General features: G+C 39.5%; 2 protein-coding genes across 2 annotated transcripts in view; one reads left to right on the top strand and one right to left on the bottom strand.

Moving 5' to 3' along the window:
• PLAG1 (PLAG1 zinc finger) overlaps positions 1 to 13,198 on the bottom strand; it is a 46,932-nt gene extending 33,734 nt beyond the window's left edge. The window contains exon 1 of the mRNA XM_059901633.1: positions 13,088 to 13,198. The gene's annotated coding sequence lies outside the window, so the exon portion shown is untranslated. The remainder of the gene's footprint in view (positions 1 to 13,087) is intronic.
• A 473-nt stretch (positions 13,199 to 13,671) lies between these two features.
• On the top strand, positions 13,672 to 19,253 carry CHCHD7 (coiled-coil-helix-coiled-coil-helix domain containing 7). The gene is made up of 4 exons (XM_059901438.1): positions 13,672 to 13,788; positions 16,626 to 16,695; positions 18,274 to 18,372; positions 19,122 to 19,253. The coding sequence occupies exons 2-4, from the start codon at positions 16,642 to 16,644 to the stop codon at positions 19,224 to 19,226; spliced, it is 258 nt and encodes an 85-aa protein (XP_059757421.1). The 5' UTR covers positions 13,672 to 13,788; positions 16,626 to 16,641; the 3' UTR covers positions 19,227 to 19,253.
• Positions 19,254 to 19,478: the final 225 nt, after the last annotated feature.

Genomic DNA, 19,478 nt, shown 5'->3' with positions numbered 1-19,478 from the left:
GTATTATGGTTTTAATTAAGAAATTCCTTTTAATTCTGGCAGAGGTATCATGCATTTTAGAAAAGCTCTTGTGAGTCAGCCTCTGAATATGATCAATTGCACTTCTCTCAAAACAAATTGCTTTCTCTTCCTCTTCCTTCACTGGCTGATAAAAGGTGAACTGGGTATGATGAAATTTAAGCGTCACAGCAAGACCCAATGTTTAAGTAGACCAACTGGATCTCTAGTATATTTTTTTGTTTTTGTTTCCCATTTAAACTAAAACAAAACCAAAAACAGTTCATCCATTTCTCCTACCCCCTACCCCTTGCCTCTGGCAACCACGAATCTGCTCTATGTATCTATAAACTTGGGGTTTTTTAAAAATTAATTAATATATTTATTAGATTCCACATATGAGAGAGATCATACGGTATACATCTTTTTCTGTCTGACTTATTTCACTCAGCATAATACCCTCGAGGTCCACCCATGTTGGTGCAAATGGCAAGATTTCATTCTTTTTTATGGTTGAATAATATTCATATACATATTTACCACACACCCCCCCCCCCCCCCACATCTTCTTTATCCATTCATCCACTGATGGACACAAATTGTTTCCGTATCTTGGCTATTGTGAATAATGCTGCAATGAACATGCGGGTGCATATATCTTTTTGAGTTAGTGTTTTTGTTTACTTTGGATAAACACCCAGACGTAGAATTGTTGCGTCATATGACATTTCTATTTTTAATTTTGTGAGGAACCTCCATACTGTTTTCCACAGTGGCTACACCAGTTCACACCACCAAGGGTGCACAAGGGCTCCCTTTCTCCATATCCTCGCCAGCACCTGCTATTTCTAGTTATTTTTTTGAGAATAGCCATTCTAACAGCTGTGAGGTGATATCTCATTTCAGTTTTGATTTGCATTTCCCTGACAATTAATGATGTTGAGCATCTTTTCACGAGCCTGTTGGCCATCTGTATGTCTTCTTGGGAAAAAATGTCTTTTGCCCATTTTTAATCGGACTGTTTTTTTGCTTTAGAGTTGTATGACTTCTTTATATATTTTGAATATTAGTCCCTTATCAGATATATGATATGTAAATATTTTCTCCCATTCAGTAGGTTGTCTATTAATTCTGTTGATGATCTCCTTTGGGGTGCATAAGATTTTAGTTTGATGTAATGCCACTTCTTGATTTTTGCTTTTGTTGCTTTTGCCTTTGGTGTCAGATTAAAATAATCATTGCCAAGACCCATGCCAAGGAGCTTACTGCCTATGTTTTCTTCTAGGAGTTTTATGATTTCAGGCCTTATGTTTAAGTCTTTAATCCATTTTGAGTTAATTTTTGTGTGTAGTGTAAAATAGTCATCCAAGTTCATTCTTTTGCAAGTGGCTATCCAATTTTCTCAACATGGGTTATTGGAGAGACTGTGCTTTCCCCACTGTATATTCTTGGCTCCTTTGTTATGTATTAATTGACCATCAATGCGTGGGTTTATTTCTGAGCTCTCCGTTCTGTTTCATGGATCTATGTGTCTGTTTTTATTCCAATACCATACTGTTCTTTTACTATAGCTTTGTATAGTTTGAAATCAGGAAGTGTGAGGCCTCCAGCTTCGTTCTTCTTTCCCAAGATTCCACTGGGCATTCCAGGTCTTTTATGGCATCTTATAAATTTTAAAACCGTTTGTTCTATTCCTCTGAGAAATGCCTTTGGAATTTTGATAGGGATTGCAATGAATCTGTAGGTTGCTTTATAATCTGCAAATAAATATGGACATTTTAACAATATTAATTCTTCCAATCCATGAGCATGGGATATCTTTCCATTTATTTGTGCCTTCTTCAATTTCTTTCATCACTGTCTTAATAGTTTTCAGCACACAGGTCTTTCACCTCCTTAAATTTATTCCTAGGTATTTTTTTAATGCAATTTTAAGTGGGATTGTTTTCTTAATTTCTCTTTCTGATAGTTCATTATTAGTATAGAGAAATGCAATGTATAGATTTTTTTGGTAATGATTTTGTATCCTGCAACTTGACTGAATTCATTTATTAGTTCTAATAGTTTTTGGGGGTAGTCCTTAGGGTTTTCTATATAAAGTTATCATGTCATCTGCAAGTAGTGACAATTTTATTTCTTCCTTGCCAATTGTCTTTTTCTTGCCTAACTGACCTGGCAGGACTTCCAATACTATGTTGAATAAAAGTGGCGAGAGTGGGTATCCTTGTTTTTTCCTGATCTTAGAGGAAAAGGTTTTCACCACTGAGTATGATGTTAGCTCTGAGCTTGTCATATATGGTCATTATTATGTTCAGGTATATTTCCTCTATACCTGATTTGTTAAAAGCTTTTTTTTTTTTTTTTATCATAAATGAATATTGAATTTTGTTAAATGCCTTTTCTGTATCTGTCGAGATGATCATATAATTTCTGTCCTTCATTTTGTTAACATGATGTATCATACTGATTTGTGGATGTTGAACCATCCTTGCATCCCTGGGATAAATACCACTTAATCATGGAATGTGGTCCTTTTAAGGTATTACTGAATTCAGTTTGCTAATATTTTTTTGAGGATTTTTGCATCTATGTTCATCAGAGATATTGGTTGGCTATAATTTTCTTTACTTATGGCATTCTTGTCTGGCTTTGGTATCAGGGTAATGCTGGCCTTGTAAAATGAGTTTGGAAGAGTTCCCTCCTCTTCTACTTTTTGGAAGAGTTTGAGAAGGACTGGAATTGCAGGCATACCTCGGAGATATTGCAGGACTGGTTCCAGACCACTGCAATACAGCAAATACTGCAAAAAGCAAGTCACATGATTTTTTTTTTTTGTTTTCCCAGTGCATATAAAAATTATGTTTACATTATACTGTAGTCTATTAAGGGTGCAATAGAATCGTGTCTTAATAAACAATGTGATTAAAGAATACTTTATTGCTAAACAATGCTAATCGTCATCTGAGCCTTCAATGAGTTGTAATCTTTTTGCAATAGTAACATCAAAGATCACTGATGACGGATCACCATAACAAGTATAATAATAATGAAAAAGTTTGAAATATTGTGAAAATTACCAAAATGTGACACAGAAGTGAATACTGTTGGAAAAATGACACCAATAGACTTGCTTGATGCAGGGTTGCCACAGACCTTTAATTTGTAAGAAACACAATATCTGTAAAGCACAATAAAATGAGGCATGCCTGTAATTCTTCTTTGAATGTTTGGTAGAATTCACCAGTGAAGGTGTCTGGACTTTTGATTGTTGGGAGGTTTTGATTACTGATTCAATCTCCTTAACCAGTAATCCATCTGTTCAGATTTTCTATTTTGTCATGATTCAGTCTTGGTAGATTGTATGTTTCTAGAAATTTGTCCATTTCTAGGTTGTCCATTTGTTGGTGTAACTGTCTGTATAACAAAGTGAATCAGCTATACGTATACATATATCCCCCTATCCCCTCCCTCTTGTGTCTCCCTCCCACCCTCCCTATCCCGCCCATCTAGGTGGTCACAAAGCACCGAGCTGATCTCCCTGTGCTATGTGGCTGCTTCCCACTAGCTACCTGTTTTACATTTGGTGGTGTATATATGTCAATGCCACTCTCTCACTTCGTCCCAGCTTACCCTTCCCCCTCCCCATGTCCTCAAGTCCATTCTCTCATAGTAGTCTCTTAGGATGCTCTGTATTCCTGTGGTATTAGTTGTACCAACTCTTTCATCTCTTATTTTATTTATCTTAGTCCTCTTTTCTGGGCAGGGTGAGTCTAGCTAAAGGTTGTCAATTTTATTTATCTTTTCAAAGAACCAGCTCTTAGTTTCATTGCTCTTTTCTATTATCTTTGTAGTCTCTATTTCATTTTTTTTCTAATCTTTGATGTTTCCTTCCTTCCTTTCTTTTTCTAGTTCCCTGAGCTCTTTTTCTAGTTCCTAAAATATCCCTAAAAGTTAGGTTGCTTATTTGAACAAGAAGATATAACATCTGTAAATATCTGTGTACCCAACATAGGAGCACCTAAATATATAAAGCAAATATTAATGGACCTAAAGGGAGAAATAGACAGCAATACAATAATAGAAGGGAACTTTAATACTCAACTTACATCAATGGACTGATCACCCAGACAGAAAATCAATAAGGAAACACTGGCCTTAAATGATATATTAGACCAAATAGAATTAACAGGTATTTGCAGAACATTCCATCCAAAAGCAACAGAATACACCTTCTTCTCAAGCACATATGAAACATTTTTCAAGACAGATCATATGTTAGGCCACAAAACAAGTCCCAATAAATTTAAGAGAACTGAAATCATATCAAGCATCTTTTCTGACCACAATGGTATGAAACTAGAAGATAATTACATGAAGAAAACCAGAAAATTCACAAATATGTTGATTAAACAAAATGCTACTGAGCAACCAATGGGTCAAGGAAGAAATCAAAAGAGAAATTTTTAAAAAAAACCTTGAGACAAACGAAAATGGAACGGTAACATACTAAAATTGATGGGATGCAGCAAAAGCAGTTCTAAGAGGTAAGTTCATAGCGATAAATGCCTAACTCTAGAAGAAGAAAAGTTTCTATGTAGTATAGATTTAAAAAGATAACCTGAGCTAGATTAAGAGTGCTTCAAGATAGGAACTTCTTTTAAGAATAATATGATCTAGGGAACAGGAATTCTCTTATTAAATAAAAGCAGTTAAAGTTTTGAAATAACTGTCTTAATTAGGTTATAATGTCCAAAAAAGAAAGGGTTTTAAGGAAAACACTGTTACACTACGTAAAAAAAAAAACACCAAAATATCCCTAAGAGTATTAAATGCTTTAATGATTAAAAAATTCAAATATAATGAATATTCAACTGATGTAGATAAAAGCAATACTAAACCATTCATCTCCATTTTTCTTTCAAAAATAACTATAATAATTGAATATGTTATGATTTTTGAAGTAATTTTGCCCACGTATTTGAAAAGTACATTTTCATTAACTGTCAAAGGATAGATGTTTTAGGAACTTCTATAAACTGCCAGATTTTATATGTGTTCACTTTTGTTTACAAACTTCGAGGCACACAAAAATAGATTCGGGTACAAAAACAACTTTCAACTAAAATTCCCTATATTTCAGCAGTACACCAAGTTATCCTGTTAAATACTTAAAACCTTCATTCTATGTCTAATTAAAATGATTACTTGATAGTTTACTTTCATTTTGATTTGGGTAAATGATTATGATAATATATTTTACCTGTAATATCTTTTAAGATGTGATGTATACCAAATTATTACTAAGGAATACCTGTCTTATACAATTTTCTTATAAGAAAGCTAAATAAAGCAAGTTACATTAGAAGCTAAACCTGATATGTGTACTTTACACAGGGCATAGTTAAATCAGTTATTTGTTTGCATGGCAGTAGCTCTGAGGATGCTCAAATTTTATGAAGCAGAAAAAGAAAAGCATAAAATATCACTAACTGCTGTCAGAGGTATGCCTTACACTCATAGGCACTTTGCTGGAAACATTTTAAACTATTCCAAATAAGACCTACTAGGGCTGCTTCCACCACTCTTGGTATAATCAACATACCTATTTTATTATATATCTAATGCTATTTTAGTGCTGAAACACTGTGCATTTGAATAGTAATTTTCAAGTAAAATACTATTAATATTAGAAGAGAAACATAATTGAAACTGAAATTTTACCCAATTCAATTACTTCAGACAATATCAAATTAGAAAAACACATGAAAAACATTTTCTCAGTTTTATTTAGAAAATAATTTTAGAAGTACAAGGGAAGCAAATTCATGTTTGAGAGGTAGCTTATAATCAGATATGATGATCATATTAATATTTATTTTTTAGGTTATAATAGATCTTACCCAAATATCTAAAGTGACAACCCTCCCATAAACTGTAAATTTAGAGCAAATTTAGTTTTAAGGTAAAGGAGCTAATTTCTCTTCTTTGGAATGGAACAGTTACAGAAACTGGGAATTTGCACAAAGTAGCTTAAAAAAGGTAATGCTCTCTTATATAAAACAGTATTTTCATTTCATTGCCTAAAATTGATAAAAATAAAACCTATTACTATAACTCTTTTGGAGTATGATGAAAAGTGATGCAGGCTCTGTGTAATTCCAGCATTAAGACAATACAAGAAAATAAAATCAAGTTATTGAGAAAATCTAGCAGGCTAAAATTCAACTGGTGCTATTTTGAACCTGCACATTTGAACTACCTCAAGCTTTCAGGTTCAATTTCTTAAAATTCTTCTGATCAAGAACAAGTCAATCAACTTTTTGCTAAAGTATCTTCAAATGAACAAAACTGACTAAAACATTTTTCTAACTTTGCCTATTAGACAAAGGGACTAAATTCCTCATTCTCTAATTTCTAGTTTAACAGTCTCCAAAAATATATCTCAAAATTAAAGGCTCTAAGGTCAAACTACTGATTAAAAAGATAATTTTTTAAAAAGTCAGATGGCAGCCCTTTAGTTGTAGCATTTCATCTGAGAATTAACATTCCCATATTCAGAAACTAAAAGATAGGATATCATAAATAATCAATAAACACATGTGCAATTCCAATACTGGTTTGAGAAAATAATTCAAACATTTAATATCTGAAAGCCTAAAATGAGTCTCTCACTCTCAAAAAAAAGGTAGCGCTCAAGACTCTGCAATGGCAGATCATCACACTCTGTAGAGACCCGTGAAGAAAAGATGCCTCCTCTACCCTCAAAATATTTTCTGATATTGAAGGAAAAGCCCACTCCCGAACATAATACTGTAACAGGTCTAGATTCTCCTTCAGAAAATCAATTGCTAATTAGTAAATGGGAAGGAAAATTCCTTTAATTGTCAGCCTACACCTAAAAACATTCCAGAAATTAACAAGTTTGTGAATGTTCTTATCTTTACCTTGTGAGAAGCTTTTTAAATGTTATGAAGTCTGTAAGAAATGATTTAAATTGCCCTAAAAAAGTCCACAGAGTACACTGTTCTTACACTAAGGTTTTAAAATTTATTTCATTAACTTAACAGAAAGTTTTAAACTTTCTGATGAAGAATGAAGAAAATAATTTTCAACAGTTTCTAAGATTTTTCAGAACACTTCACTTAGGTACACATTTAAAATAATCTTTAATCTTTTAAAAAAATAACAAAAAATCGTTTTTCCTTATTTAAAAATAAAGAATTCCAAATAACCACTACACATTATTCTTAGAATTTAATTTAGTTTAATACAGGTCTAAAGATATGGAGGGAGAACTTTGGGGGAATCTATTTTTAAAAGGTTATAAAACCAGCAATTTGTATTACAAATACTCTCTTATAGATCCCCCAATTATCACTCTCATTTTGGGGGGGGGTAAATTTATTATTATTTGCTTTGCATTTAGTTATTCTTTATTCACAGAAGTCAAATTTTAGATTTACCATGATTATTATTTAATCTGATATTCTCATCCTCTAGTTCTTCCCCATTAATTTTGGACATTTTAGTCCATACTTATGTTCTTATAATACACTTTCATTATTGAAAACTCATTTTTTTTTAAAGACATCAAAAAAGAACACTTTTGCTTTCTAACACATTCATATTTCTAGGTTTTCTATGTATTTAGATTAGGAAAAGTTTTCACTTAAAAAAAAATACAGGGAAACATTTCAAGCCAGTTGCTTCTCCTATTAAGCTAGGACATAACTGCCTGAATTCATTCATTCTGTGCAGGCATACCCATTTCTTAGGCTGCCATCTCAAATCCCCCCCACCCCACACTGTGGTTAGTTTTAATACCACGACCCTGCAGTAACTCTGTTTACAAGACATCCAGGGACTTATAAACACTAACAATTTTAATGCAGTATCACATCACTTCACTTTTTAAAAATGAGATATTATTTGTTTTCTGAAATTGTGATTTTGTTTTCTGATAAGCATTAAAAAAAAAAAAGAGCAAAAACCTTAACACTTTAACAACAACAAACACCAGTACATACACAAAATCAGAAAACAAAAATACCAAAGCACCTTTGGCAGTTCCTCGCCACTATACCCTTGTCAGTACCACCCTTGGGGGACAAGGTGGAGACAGGTGGGCACCCAGACTAGAATGCAAACGACTGGGCAGTAGGCCAAGTGATTTAAAAGCAAAAATCAAATCATGGCCCTGCAATCATTTCTGCCAGGCTTTCACACATGTGTATTTTTCATAACTTCAAATGGGAAGTACACACCAATACTTTCATAAAATGTTATGGTCTCAAATTTTGCATTTAATTTCTCAAATTAAATTTAAAAATTAAATTTGCTAATGAGATATAAAAATTGCCCTGTATAAATGAAAAGTAGTAACACAGTAGATGTCAGGTTCAGGCTTTTCAAAAAAAAAATTAGGGACTGAAATACATACAAAAGTAAAAATTAGTTGCCTCCAAAGTGGTCTTATTGTACAATGGGAAAGAATTCCCCTGCATGGATTCTAAAATCATAGTTAACTTTACAGTTCATCAATCCAATGTACCCTGCCCTCACATTTAACTTATTTGTAAATACTTTTCCAAGGCTACCTAAACAGTTACTAATTGGTTAAATATGCTGCCTACATTAATTCCTGTTAAAATTAAAGAAATCAAAGGTCCATTTTTGTTCTTTTGCAGTGTCTGATATATTTTTAAAGTATCTGATGTTTCAGATAAGGTGTTTATCAGGTTCTTAAAGCATTTAGAAAATGGCTCAAGGGACAATTTTTAGCCCTTTTACCTTTAACATATTCATTATCTTGGATTGTGTTGAACAGATTCAGTTGTTCCTTCCTTCTTCTGAAACTCTTCCCTACTCAAATAACTTAAGAATCTAAGACGTTATCAACATAAAGAGGACAATTTGTTATTTATTTCCTATACATTTGGAAACACATCAAAAAGAACAAGTATTCCAGGTTGTGTAAGTAAAGCTATTCAGTAGAACTTTTTTCTTTTTTCTTGGGTGTGTGTGTGCGTGTGTGTGTGTGTGTGTGTGCACGTGTGTGTAACAGGTAATTTTTTATATATATTATTTTTCCAAAGAACAAGATTCTAAATAAAAAACATTAAAACATTCCTGGAAGGAACCAATATTTTGATTACACAGCTTAAGGGGCAAATGATTATCAAAACAAAACTTCAAAGATAGCTATAGATACATGTTTCAGTTCTCGGGCTTTTCAAATCTCAAAGACAGGAGCATTGTATTTCATTCAGCAAATAACAATTTAATCCTTACAAAGGAAAATTTCCAGAATACCAAACCAAAATGTATGCAGTGACAACCAGGATTATGTTAAAAACAAAGGAAAGAAAAAGAACACCTTTGTATGATATTAAAACACAGAGTATCCTTAAAATTTTGAAACTATGTTGATAAAAACATTCATTAATTTATTTAGCTGTAAGATGTCTGTTTATTAAAATATTTAGGTTATAATAAATATGCAGGTATTGAATTTTATCAGAATTAGCCCAAATTTATAAATCATCTTCCACAGCAGCTAAATACCTTACAGAATTTCAAATAGCAAAATTAGGCATATAAATTTCAAATAAGAATCTCAGCCTATGAGGTTTCTGTAATTCTAACTGAAATAAAGATTTTGAGTATACAATAACTTTAGGTTATTTCTGTAAATTGGTACAATTTAATGGTAGCTTCAGAAAAAAGATGTTCAACAGGTAGTATTTCTTAGGCATTAAAAAAGCTCAGTACAATCAATTCAAATTAGTAATCATGCTCTATCTAAATAAGACTCTCTGAGGAATTACAGGTTTATACTTGTGCGCTCTGAGTGCATTTTCTGATTCAGAAAAGTAACTAGTTGTGTAAAACCCAAACATGAAGTAAGTTTCATACCAATCTTTGTGAGATAGAAAAAAAATCACAATACCAGCACTTTTATTTAGGTTGACAGTAAACTAATCATAACTTGAAGTGTCCAAGCAACCTCAATAACCTAATGGTCTAATGTAACTGGAAGAAATACTTTTCCTTCACTTTTACAGAAACTGAATTTATTGATATTAGTATCTGGTTTGTGAAAGTGGCAACTATTCAAGATCTAAAAGTCTCACTTATTTTAAACACATAGCCGAATTCTGACCATTTATAGTCAATGTAACTGTCTTGAGCCAAAATACAATGAAAATGTAAGATAAATTGCAAAGGTTTTATAAGTATTAATGGCATTCTGAAACCTCTGGAAAGATTATTTGGGGGGGGGGGGAGTTTCTCTTCTCCATTGACAGTTTAATCACTTTCCAATCAATTTTGATTTAACAGTGGTTCATGGGATTAATTTTTTAATGAGTTCTTAGAAAGCTGCAATTGCTTCCAAAATCAGAAACCACACTACACCAATGTAATGCTGTCATGGAGATGTTTACAGAAAGGTGCAGATAAGAGCTCAGAGGTGAACACAGGTTAACATACACTAGACTTCAAAATAATAATTTGTACAGTATGGCAAGAAAAAATATTCTGTATAAGAAGTCTAAAAATCCAGCCCTAATTTTAATCCATTTCTATAAATCATAAAAACAAGGGAAAATAGGCATCTATTCCAGAAACTTCATATACCTGTGGAAAACGGAACACAAGTAAATTCTATTCGAGATTAACCTTAATCTCCAATAGAGGACAGCAAACAACCTACACATTTTAAATTTTGGAAATACTGTGAAAATCTAAGCCATTGGAGTCAATAGCAGTTTATGATCAGTAAACATTTCCTGTTAAATAACACAAATAAATTCAACTTAAAAGATGCAAACTGCTAGGTCACAGGACTTTAAAACCTTTCAATTTCCAAGGCGCAGAGTTACAGCACATGTATAGGATGGGGTTTTAAAATGGGTATGCGTAAACTTTTCCATGGTGTTGGTGTATGTGCTTTTTTTCCCTTAAAGAAATGTCTCCTGCCTACAGTGTAAAAGAATCTCCACCACTCTGTCTGCAGTTTTCAACCAGAAGTCCTCAATGTACCTTAAGCCAAATTGAATATTAGGTATTTTACAGCTTTTACAAAATGGCTGTAAAATCACATTATGGGCATACACAGCTCTTTGATCTCACTGCACAGAATTCACAGCTGTTCAATAATGCTATACCATTACACCACACACCTTAAACTATTCCCATTTTTCCACAATTCCTTCCAAAATCAGCTTCCAAAGCAAAGCAATGTAACATGCAAAGTTCCTGGGAGGGCTTGTTACACAAAAGAACAGCTTGGATACAAACTGATCTTCACAATATCCATCTTCTGTTGGGCTTGCTTATCCCTCCTTTCCCTCCATCACTGCTAAAGGTGGGTGCATTTGAGTAATGGAAAGAGGAGACTCTTCCATCACCACACCCTCCCAGAACCTCTGCATCTGGTCCTCACGCAGGGATTCTGTGTAGGTGATGAAAATCATAAGAAAAGAGAAGCTGTCCCTTTAAAATGCCCTGCTCTGTCCCATATCCCACGTGGAACCAACATCAGCAGCACTTTCCCACTAACTTCAATGTGATGCAAGAGGCACCATCCTTTTCTATACGTAAAACCAGAAAACCTCAGCTGAACACTCTTTCCTGAGGATGAGCAGGTGAAGGAAACGTGTCAGGAAGGGATAAACCCAGCAGCTGCCCACCCCACCCCAAAAGGTGCTCCAGCCTTGCACACCAGCCTCTGTGTGAAGCATCACCTCTCTACCCCTCCTCTGTAGAGCCTAGTCTGAAGAAACGAGGGAGCCACCAACAAAACCTGAAGCATAAATGCGACGAAAATGCCATCTAAAGCCGGAAAGGTTTATTCTTCCAATCACACATATTAACTCTATTAAGAAAATGGCATCACTTTTTTTTCCAACGGAGGGGGGGGGAAACCCCGCAACGATCATTAAAAGAGAGTTATAAAATAGCAAATATAGTGTTTATCTTATCTCAGATCAGTCCACATTACCAATAAGTTTAGCAGTTTCTGCACTACCACCTCCCCCCCTCCCTCCCCCTCCTTCTCGAGCATCGGATTTTCACGTTTTCTCATTGTCGGTTGAGTTATAAAAGGCTTTTGCCCTTCGAAAGTTTTAAAAAATAAATAAATATTAACTCCTTGGTCCCTGCAAAGTCAAAATGGGCTTCAGGGGAAAGGCGGTTCATCCTTCTACCTTGAGCGAGAAAACGGGGAGCATCCCGGATTTTTTGGGATTTTTTTGCGATTTTTAAAAAATTTTTATTTGGTTATATGCCTGAGTTCTCCCTCCATTTTGGTTGTTTATGATACTGACAACAAGCTGTCCCTGCTCTGTGCAGATCTCCTGCTTTCATTTACCACCCCTCCTCCCGCAGGCACACACCCCGGGCTCACACCTCCCCGTAGACCCCGCACCCCGACCCCGACTCGCCCACCTGAGGAAAGGGCAAAAACAAATCCGTTTCTCCAAAAAAGAAAAACCTCTTTTGAAAAAGGGGCAAAGTTCCCCCAAGTCACTCAAAGTGCCCCCCAAATATTGCCGACTGCGGGTTTCCGCCAGGCCCTTTGGGAAGCGACCTTCCCCCGGGATGTTTTGGTGGAAAATGCGGAGAGTTTACTCGTAAAACTGAATTTATATTAATTTTTCCCTTATTTTTCGGGTCTCTAATGTCTTCCGCTCTCGCTGCTGCCGCTGCCGCTGTCACAATATTCACAGCACCAGAGAGGAGGAGGAGGAGGAGGAGGAGGAAAACTTTTCAAACTTTCCAGACCCTGAATAAAGGGGTTTTTTTTTTTCCCACCGACCTCACCTTCGGGTCTCCAGCCGCATCGCCCCCTGCCCTGTCAGCAGCGACTCCGGGAGTCCTCGCACCCCCGCTGAATGATTTTATTTTATTTTTTATTATTATTTTTCTCTCTGGGGTCCTGAGCAGGGGCTGAGAGTAGCACAAACTTTTCCTCCTCCTGCCGCCGCCGCGGCTCCTCTGCCCCCTCGGCGAGTCCCATAATTTAAATAACCCTGATATTTCTCCCGCTAAACGCCTCTCCGCCGCCCCGGACCCCGGGAGAACTCACCGCGGGGCTTTAACATCCTCCCTCCGGCCCGTCCGCCGCCTTTACACCGCCCGCGGAATTTCTAATAATTTTTTTCTCATATTTCGGGCTGGACGCGGCGGGCCTGGAAATTGTTTCCTTACGCCTCTTTCCAGCAGCCATTGTAGTGTATGCGCTGCCCCTGCAGCCCAACTTGCAGCTGCCGCCGCCGCCGCCGCCGCCGCCGACGTCGCGCCCACCGCTGCCTCCCCCGGCCCGCTCGGCCGCCGCCCCCGCCTCCCGCCGACCCGCCCCCTGCCCCCGCCTGCCGCTGCGCCCGCCCCCCCCGCACGCTCCGCCCCGGGGTCGACCACTGGACGCCGCCGCCGCCGCAGCTGGGCCCGCCGATTGGCTCGCCAAGCCGCCCATCAAGCCGAAGTGTTAAGAGGCGGGCCGCGGCGCGGGGGGGCGCGAGGGGGCGGGGCCGTGCGCGCCGCCCCGCCCACTCCTCCCGCCTCGGCCCTCCTCCCGCCGGCCGGGGGCGGGGCGAGGCCCGCCCGCCCCCGCCGCGCCAGGCCCCGCTCGGCTGTCAGTCAGGCGGCGGCGCTCCCCGATTGGGCCGGCGGCCGCCGGGGAGCGGGGGCAGCACGTTGGGATGCGCGCTACTTAAGGTCCCGCTGCGTGAGCCATTGACGTGTTTGGAGCTGGAGACGGCCTGGACGCTGGTGAAGCGGCCGCCCGAGGTGAGTAGTTCCCCGCCCTTCCCTCTGCGGCGGCTGCCGGGCTGCGGGGAGAGACCGGCGCGCCTGGGCCGCCGCGGGGCCCGTATCCGCTTCTCCGGCGTGACGCCGCTTCCACCAGGCCTCTCCTGGGCGCGGGCCCCTTCCCGTCACATCCTCCCCGCAACACGGGTCTCCTCGGGCCGGGGACGAGGAAGTTGCCCCCTGCCTGGGCACCCCCGGCCCTTCCTTCACCCTTCTTCCCAGCCTTTGGAGCGTAACTGCCTAGCCCTGCCCCCAGTTCCCTGCGTTTTCCTCTCCCCCTGCCCTCCTGGGCGCCGTCGAAGGTGAAGGTCGGAGCAAGGTGGGTTCACCTGCGCCCGCCGTCGGGGGGCCGGGCAGCTCGCTGGAGGCAGCGGGGCCTGGGGCTCGCCTGGCTCCAGGCTCTCCGCTCGCCTTCCCCGCCCCCTCCGCAAGGCCACCGCGACTTCCTGACCCTGCCTGCCTGCACCCAGCCGTGGGTTAAAGGCTTGAGGGCCTCGCAGGACGTGTTTCAGCTTCCCGACGGTTGCCCTGCGGTTTGGGAGGGCCGCAGCCCCTGCCAGGGCAAGGACCAGCCTGGGAGGGGTGGGTTGCACGGGTCAGCAGCGGCCGCGTCCCCCTTGCATTGCGGAGCTGCTCGGAGTGGGGACCTGAACCACTCACTGGGTGGGAAATCGAGAAATACTTTTTAAAGCAGTTTGCCCTTTGGAAAAGGTTTTAAAGCTATTCCTCAAACGTGCTGTGCTTTTGCGGCCCGTCTCTCAAATCGTTGGTTTCTTTCTGACTGTCCCCTGCAAGTAGAGCTTCGTCACGTTTGTTTGGTACCTTCAGAAACTAAGCAGATAAGGCCTCGCTGGCGGAACACTCGATCTCGACCTCAGCCCCGCTCCTCACTGTAAACTGACATTTCCTCTTCATTTCCAGTTGATACATGAGGATTCATGCAAGGAAGGTGACAGTCGGAAATCCAAACTTAGATTGACTTGTATTTAGAATCCGGAAGGGAAAGGAAATGAAAGGTGGATAAACTCCTACAGCAGACCTGATTCGGTATATGTGATGTTACCCGGTGTTACTTGTAAAGAATTCCTGACCCATGACAATGATAAAATGCGAAGCAGAACATTTTCACAGAAGGCAGGCAACCTGAGTTCTGTCTGCGTCTGATTGTTGTTGAGATTATATCCAAGGCATATAAACAGCTAAGCAAAGTTCTCTGCTCTCACAGCATAGGACAGATGCAGAAAGGAAGACTGTGAATTTACTTAGTGCCCTCACCTCTCATAAGAAGAAGGGAAGCCTGCAAAGGAATTGTATTCAGGAGAGGAAGAAGCGTCTACGTATAGTTGAACAGCATCTTGAATTTCCTTTTTGCCAGGATGTTTCTGCTAGCTAGGTATACTCATGTATTGGTCAGTGAAGATCATAAAATAGAAGGATTACTTAGCGGGTACTGAAAAGACCCCCGAATGATTAGGCTTTTTTCCATCCTTCTTTGCAAAGGTTACCTCCTTTAGCCTGGACATCCCGGTCTTTCTCTTAATAGAGAAACGGTACTAGTTGACTCAAGATTCAGAATACCTTCACTTTTCAGGAGCTTGTGGAGTTTGATTGTTTTTCCTGAATGTACTTTATTTATTTTAACATGACTGATATTTTTTGATGGTCCCATCTTGGGCAAGGAAAGTCGAAACCACTTTGTACAAAAATTCTGAGCTCTGTCTGGTTATACTGATGCAGTTTTCATTCAGTGGTGTTTTTGGTAAGTCATACTGCATAATTTGCTGGCTTCTCCTTTGATCTTTAGGTAAAAGACAGTTAAGCTAGAACACCGTTCAGGAGTAAGTTCCTTAAACTTAGTGCAGAGCGTTTAAAAATATTTGTGGGTGGCTTCATCGATAGTATGCCAATACGTTGAAATAAACAAAAAATTACTTTTTAATAATTAACAGTTAGTTGACTGTTTTTTTAGTTTTCTCTTTTAGTTCATTTCTATGGCATGTCTTTGAAGATAATAGTATACCAATTTCAATTAACTTCATCATAGAGAGTAGTTGTCCTGGGATAGAGTCGACATACTTGTCGTAAGAGTGTATGAGTTGACTTGGAATCACTGACTGGCTCTTAGAGAGCTGTGATCGTCTTTAATGGATACAGGCTTCTTCAGAGCTGTATCTGTATACGGCTTTAGTTGGCAGATGACTGCTCCACAGTAGTATTCCCTGACTTCCTTCAACCCTGGCAAGGATCAGTTAAATAGAAGATGCCCCTGGAAGTTAAGTTTCAGAATGTCAACTAAGTAATAACTTTGTTTTGTTTTTGTTCTTGGTATATTGGCCACCCCAGGGCCGGCCATGGAGTAGACATTCACGTACTTTAGTTAACAAATGTTTTTGCTAAAGTTGGGTTGTACTAAATTATTCCACCCTTATTTTGTGTGCTAATCCATGTATAATAAGGAAGTAATAGAGTGCATGCGGTATTCTTAGGTTTCGTTAATACATTTAATTGCTTAACCTTTAGAAATAGGAGTAAACTAAAACCAAAGTTTAGCTGAACTATCTTTCTTTCTGGACATTGTAATCAAATTTCAGTAGATGCACTTCAGTAATTTAAATAAGGCCTTTGTGCTGAGGCACACGTCAGTGCAAAGGAGAATCACATCCAAGTCTTTACTCTGAAAATACAGAGGCTATATGAGTTCCTCACTGGATAATCATTATGCCAAAATTAACTTTTCAAGTACTTGTGGAGCTGATGAGATTTACTGGCTTATATTGTCATCCGCTGTGTAACTCTTCCCCAACATCTGCCTGCAGGAAGAAGACAGTTAGGATGTCCGTGGTAACTGGAAGGCTGAGAGATCCTGACATAAATCCTTGCTTGTTGGTAAGCCAGTTCGTTTTTAATTGTCGCGAGTATTAAGTTGGAAAAACAGGCTTCTTCTGATTTTGTGGGTGTCAGTTTTCTGCAGTTCTTAAATAAAGTTATTTCTGTACAAGAAATATTCCTGGCCTGTGTATCCTTATTTCACTAGAGCATTTTTAGATATTCATAATCTAGCTAACAAGGATTCATCTCTTTTAAGTTTCCCTAATTTGTATAACATCACTGTTAATGCTAGACAAGCATGTGTAACACTGAGGAAATTCTTGAGTCCAAACACGCAAAGATGGAAAGTAGGTATTTTTAAACGGTCACTGAAATTTATGTTTTGATAGCAGTGATTTCATCATGTCCCTGAGACAGCCTGGCTGAGGATATGGGCTGATAACTGAATTAGGCTATTTAAAGCCTGAAGGTTTTCACAAAGGTATCATGTAAACAGAACATTTTGTTGTAATGGTAAGGTTTTATTGGCATTTATTTGGTAAGATTAGCGGTTCTTACTTGTGGCATTGTCACCCTTGACTAATGCAGTCATCGGACTGGTGCTATGAAAATTATATTCCCGATCCTATATGCATTTTCCACATATACACATTCATTAAATATTCGGCTTAGAAAATTAGCTTTGCTATACATATGAAATCTGTTTAACAGCTTTAGCTAGACCATGTTTCTTAGATCTGTGAAGCAAGTTACCTTCCCCTTTATTTAAAGCTTTCCTTTAGCTGGAGTCTCAGAATCATGCCTTTCACTTTGAAGTTTGTTCTCCAATCTACTTCCAGTTCAGACAGCTGAAATTTAACTCCCAAATGGCAGCTACCCTCCTTTGAACTCTTAGCCCTGTGTTGCTTGCTCATTGTGGTTTTGAAGTGATATTAATGATACCTATTAAAATTGCTCCCATACTAGTGTATTTACTTGCGTAATGGAGCAAAGGATAGCCGAACACGCGTTGAGATGACTGTCGTTAATTTAAGTTACCTCGATGCAGACCGGTCATTAGCAACTTACTTAGGTTCTGGAAACCACCTCAGCTCAAACATTCAAGTCCAAGCGAGAACTTGGAGGGGCGGAGAGCTGCCCTCCGAGTCGGGAGACTGGGTTTTGCTTCCGTGTACAGCAGTGATGCCCTCCCCGCTCCACCCCGCCTCGCGTGGCTTGTGGGATCTTAGTTTCGAGACCAGGGATTGAACCCGGCAGCGAAAGCGCCGATTCCTAACCACTGGGCCGCCAGGGAACTCCTTGCATCGTGATCTTGAGCACGTTGCACCTTGCCTCGGCCTCTTCATTGAACGGTTACTGGGTTAAGTGATCTCGGTCAGTGCTTCGACTCGAATTCCTGTGATCAGATATTCAGAGAACTGACGCAACTGTGAAAAAGAAGATGTCTGCTTTGAGCAGAACGAATGCTGGGATAGTTGGAAAGATATTTCTGTTCCTGTTCATTATCTGTTCGTTCAAATGAACGAAAAGGAACTATTTCACATTACCCGCTCTGGGGGGGAAGCAGCTTCAGAAGTTTGTTTGTTTTTAGATGCCATTCCACCTCTTAAATGATACCTGTCTTCCGTATTTAAGGAATCTGATGCTTCTACCAGATGTATGGATGAGAATAACTATGAGAGGGGAAGGTGTTCCACTCACTTCCTGAAGTACAAAAACTGCCGGAAGTTCTGGGTAAGCCTGGTTTGGTTACCTTTATGTTAAAACTCATCTGTTCGCCTTGAAACTGAAGCCTGAAGTTTGTCAGTACCCGCAGTCCTTCCTTAGTGATGGCTGTCGGAAACTTACCTTTTCGGCTTGATCCTCCGTGTGCCCTGAAGGATCCTTGGGCGCTCTCGGTAGCTGCCTCACCCTCCTCCCACGTGTAAGGACGCAGGTCTCATAGAGGTGGGTCTTCCTACGTGCATAAGCGTGTGCGGCCCTAAAGTGATAACCTTGTTATAAGTGGAGTTTTCTGGAGGTGAGCGGAACGGGTGGCTCGTCCCGTCACAGCGCGCATCAGGCTTGCTTTCCTCTTCCTCCTCTCCCGCCATCACCCGTGGTCCCATTTTTGGCGGACGTTGCCGTAGAATTTCTGTTTCTCTGAGCGCTGGTTGCAGCTGCTTCCCGTCCCTCTGCTAGATCACCTGTTGGTTTCATTCGGCGGTTATTCCGTAGCTCCTCTCGATGGGCCTGAAGTTACAAAGTGTGTCCCCACCCCAGTTCCAGTTAACATATTCCTGTGCGAATAATCACTTCTGTTTAATTGACAATCGTCTGAAAACAGTATCTGGAGTCCTAGAATTCATTCTTTGTTTTTTTTTTTTTTTAAACTCGGTTTTTTATGTTTCCTTTTTGAAGACCACAATAGCAGGTTACTGGCAATTGATTAGCATTTAGTACTTGACTGATTTTGGTTTCTTCTTTTTTGTACATACACACAGAATGCTATCATGATCCAGAGAAGACGGAATGGAGTGAAGCCGTCTATGCCTACAGCAGCAGAGAGAGACATAATCTTGGGAGCAATGGGCAAGATGCCCTATTGAGTGTTTGCATTAAAGTGGTTTATTTAACTCAGAAGCAGATGAATATGTTTAATAAGTGGTTACGGTAACTTCTTAAGACCTTCCAGGCCTTACCCAGACAGATCTCAGATTCCACCAGGGGAAGCCCTGTGTCCTCTGTGTTTGCTCTCAGTGCCGTAACGAGAGCAGGCCACTCTGGCTGTGCCGTGTCACCAAGTTTACAAGACTTCCTGAAGGCAAGGGAGCGTCAGGAAGGACTCCATGAAGAGGTGA

This window comes from Balaenoptera ricei, chromosome 17, assembly GCF_028023285.1.
Source record: "Balaenoptera ricei isolate mBalRic1 chromosome 17, mBalRic1.hap2, whole genome shotgun sequence".
Classification (NCBI taxonomy): domain Eukaryota; kingdom Metazoa; phylum Chordata; class Mammalia; order Artiodactyla; family Balaenopteridae; genus Balaenoptera; species Balaenoptera ricei.
The sequence above is the reverse complement of the archived record's forward strand: the minus strand, read 5'-3'. Positions and strand labels throughout refer to the sequence as shown.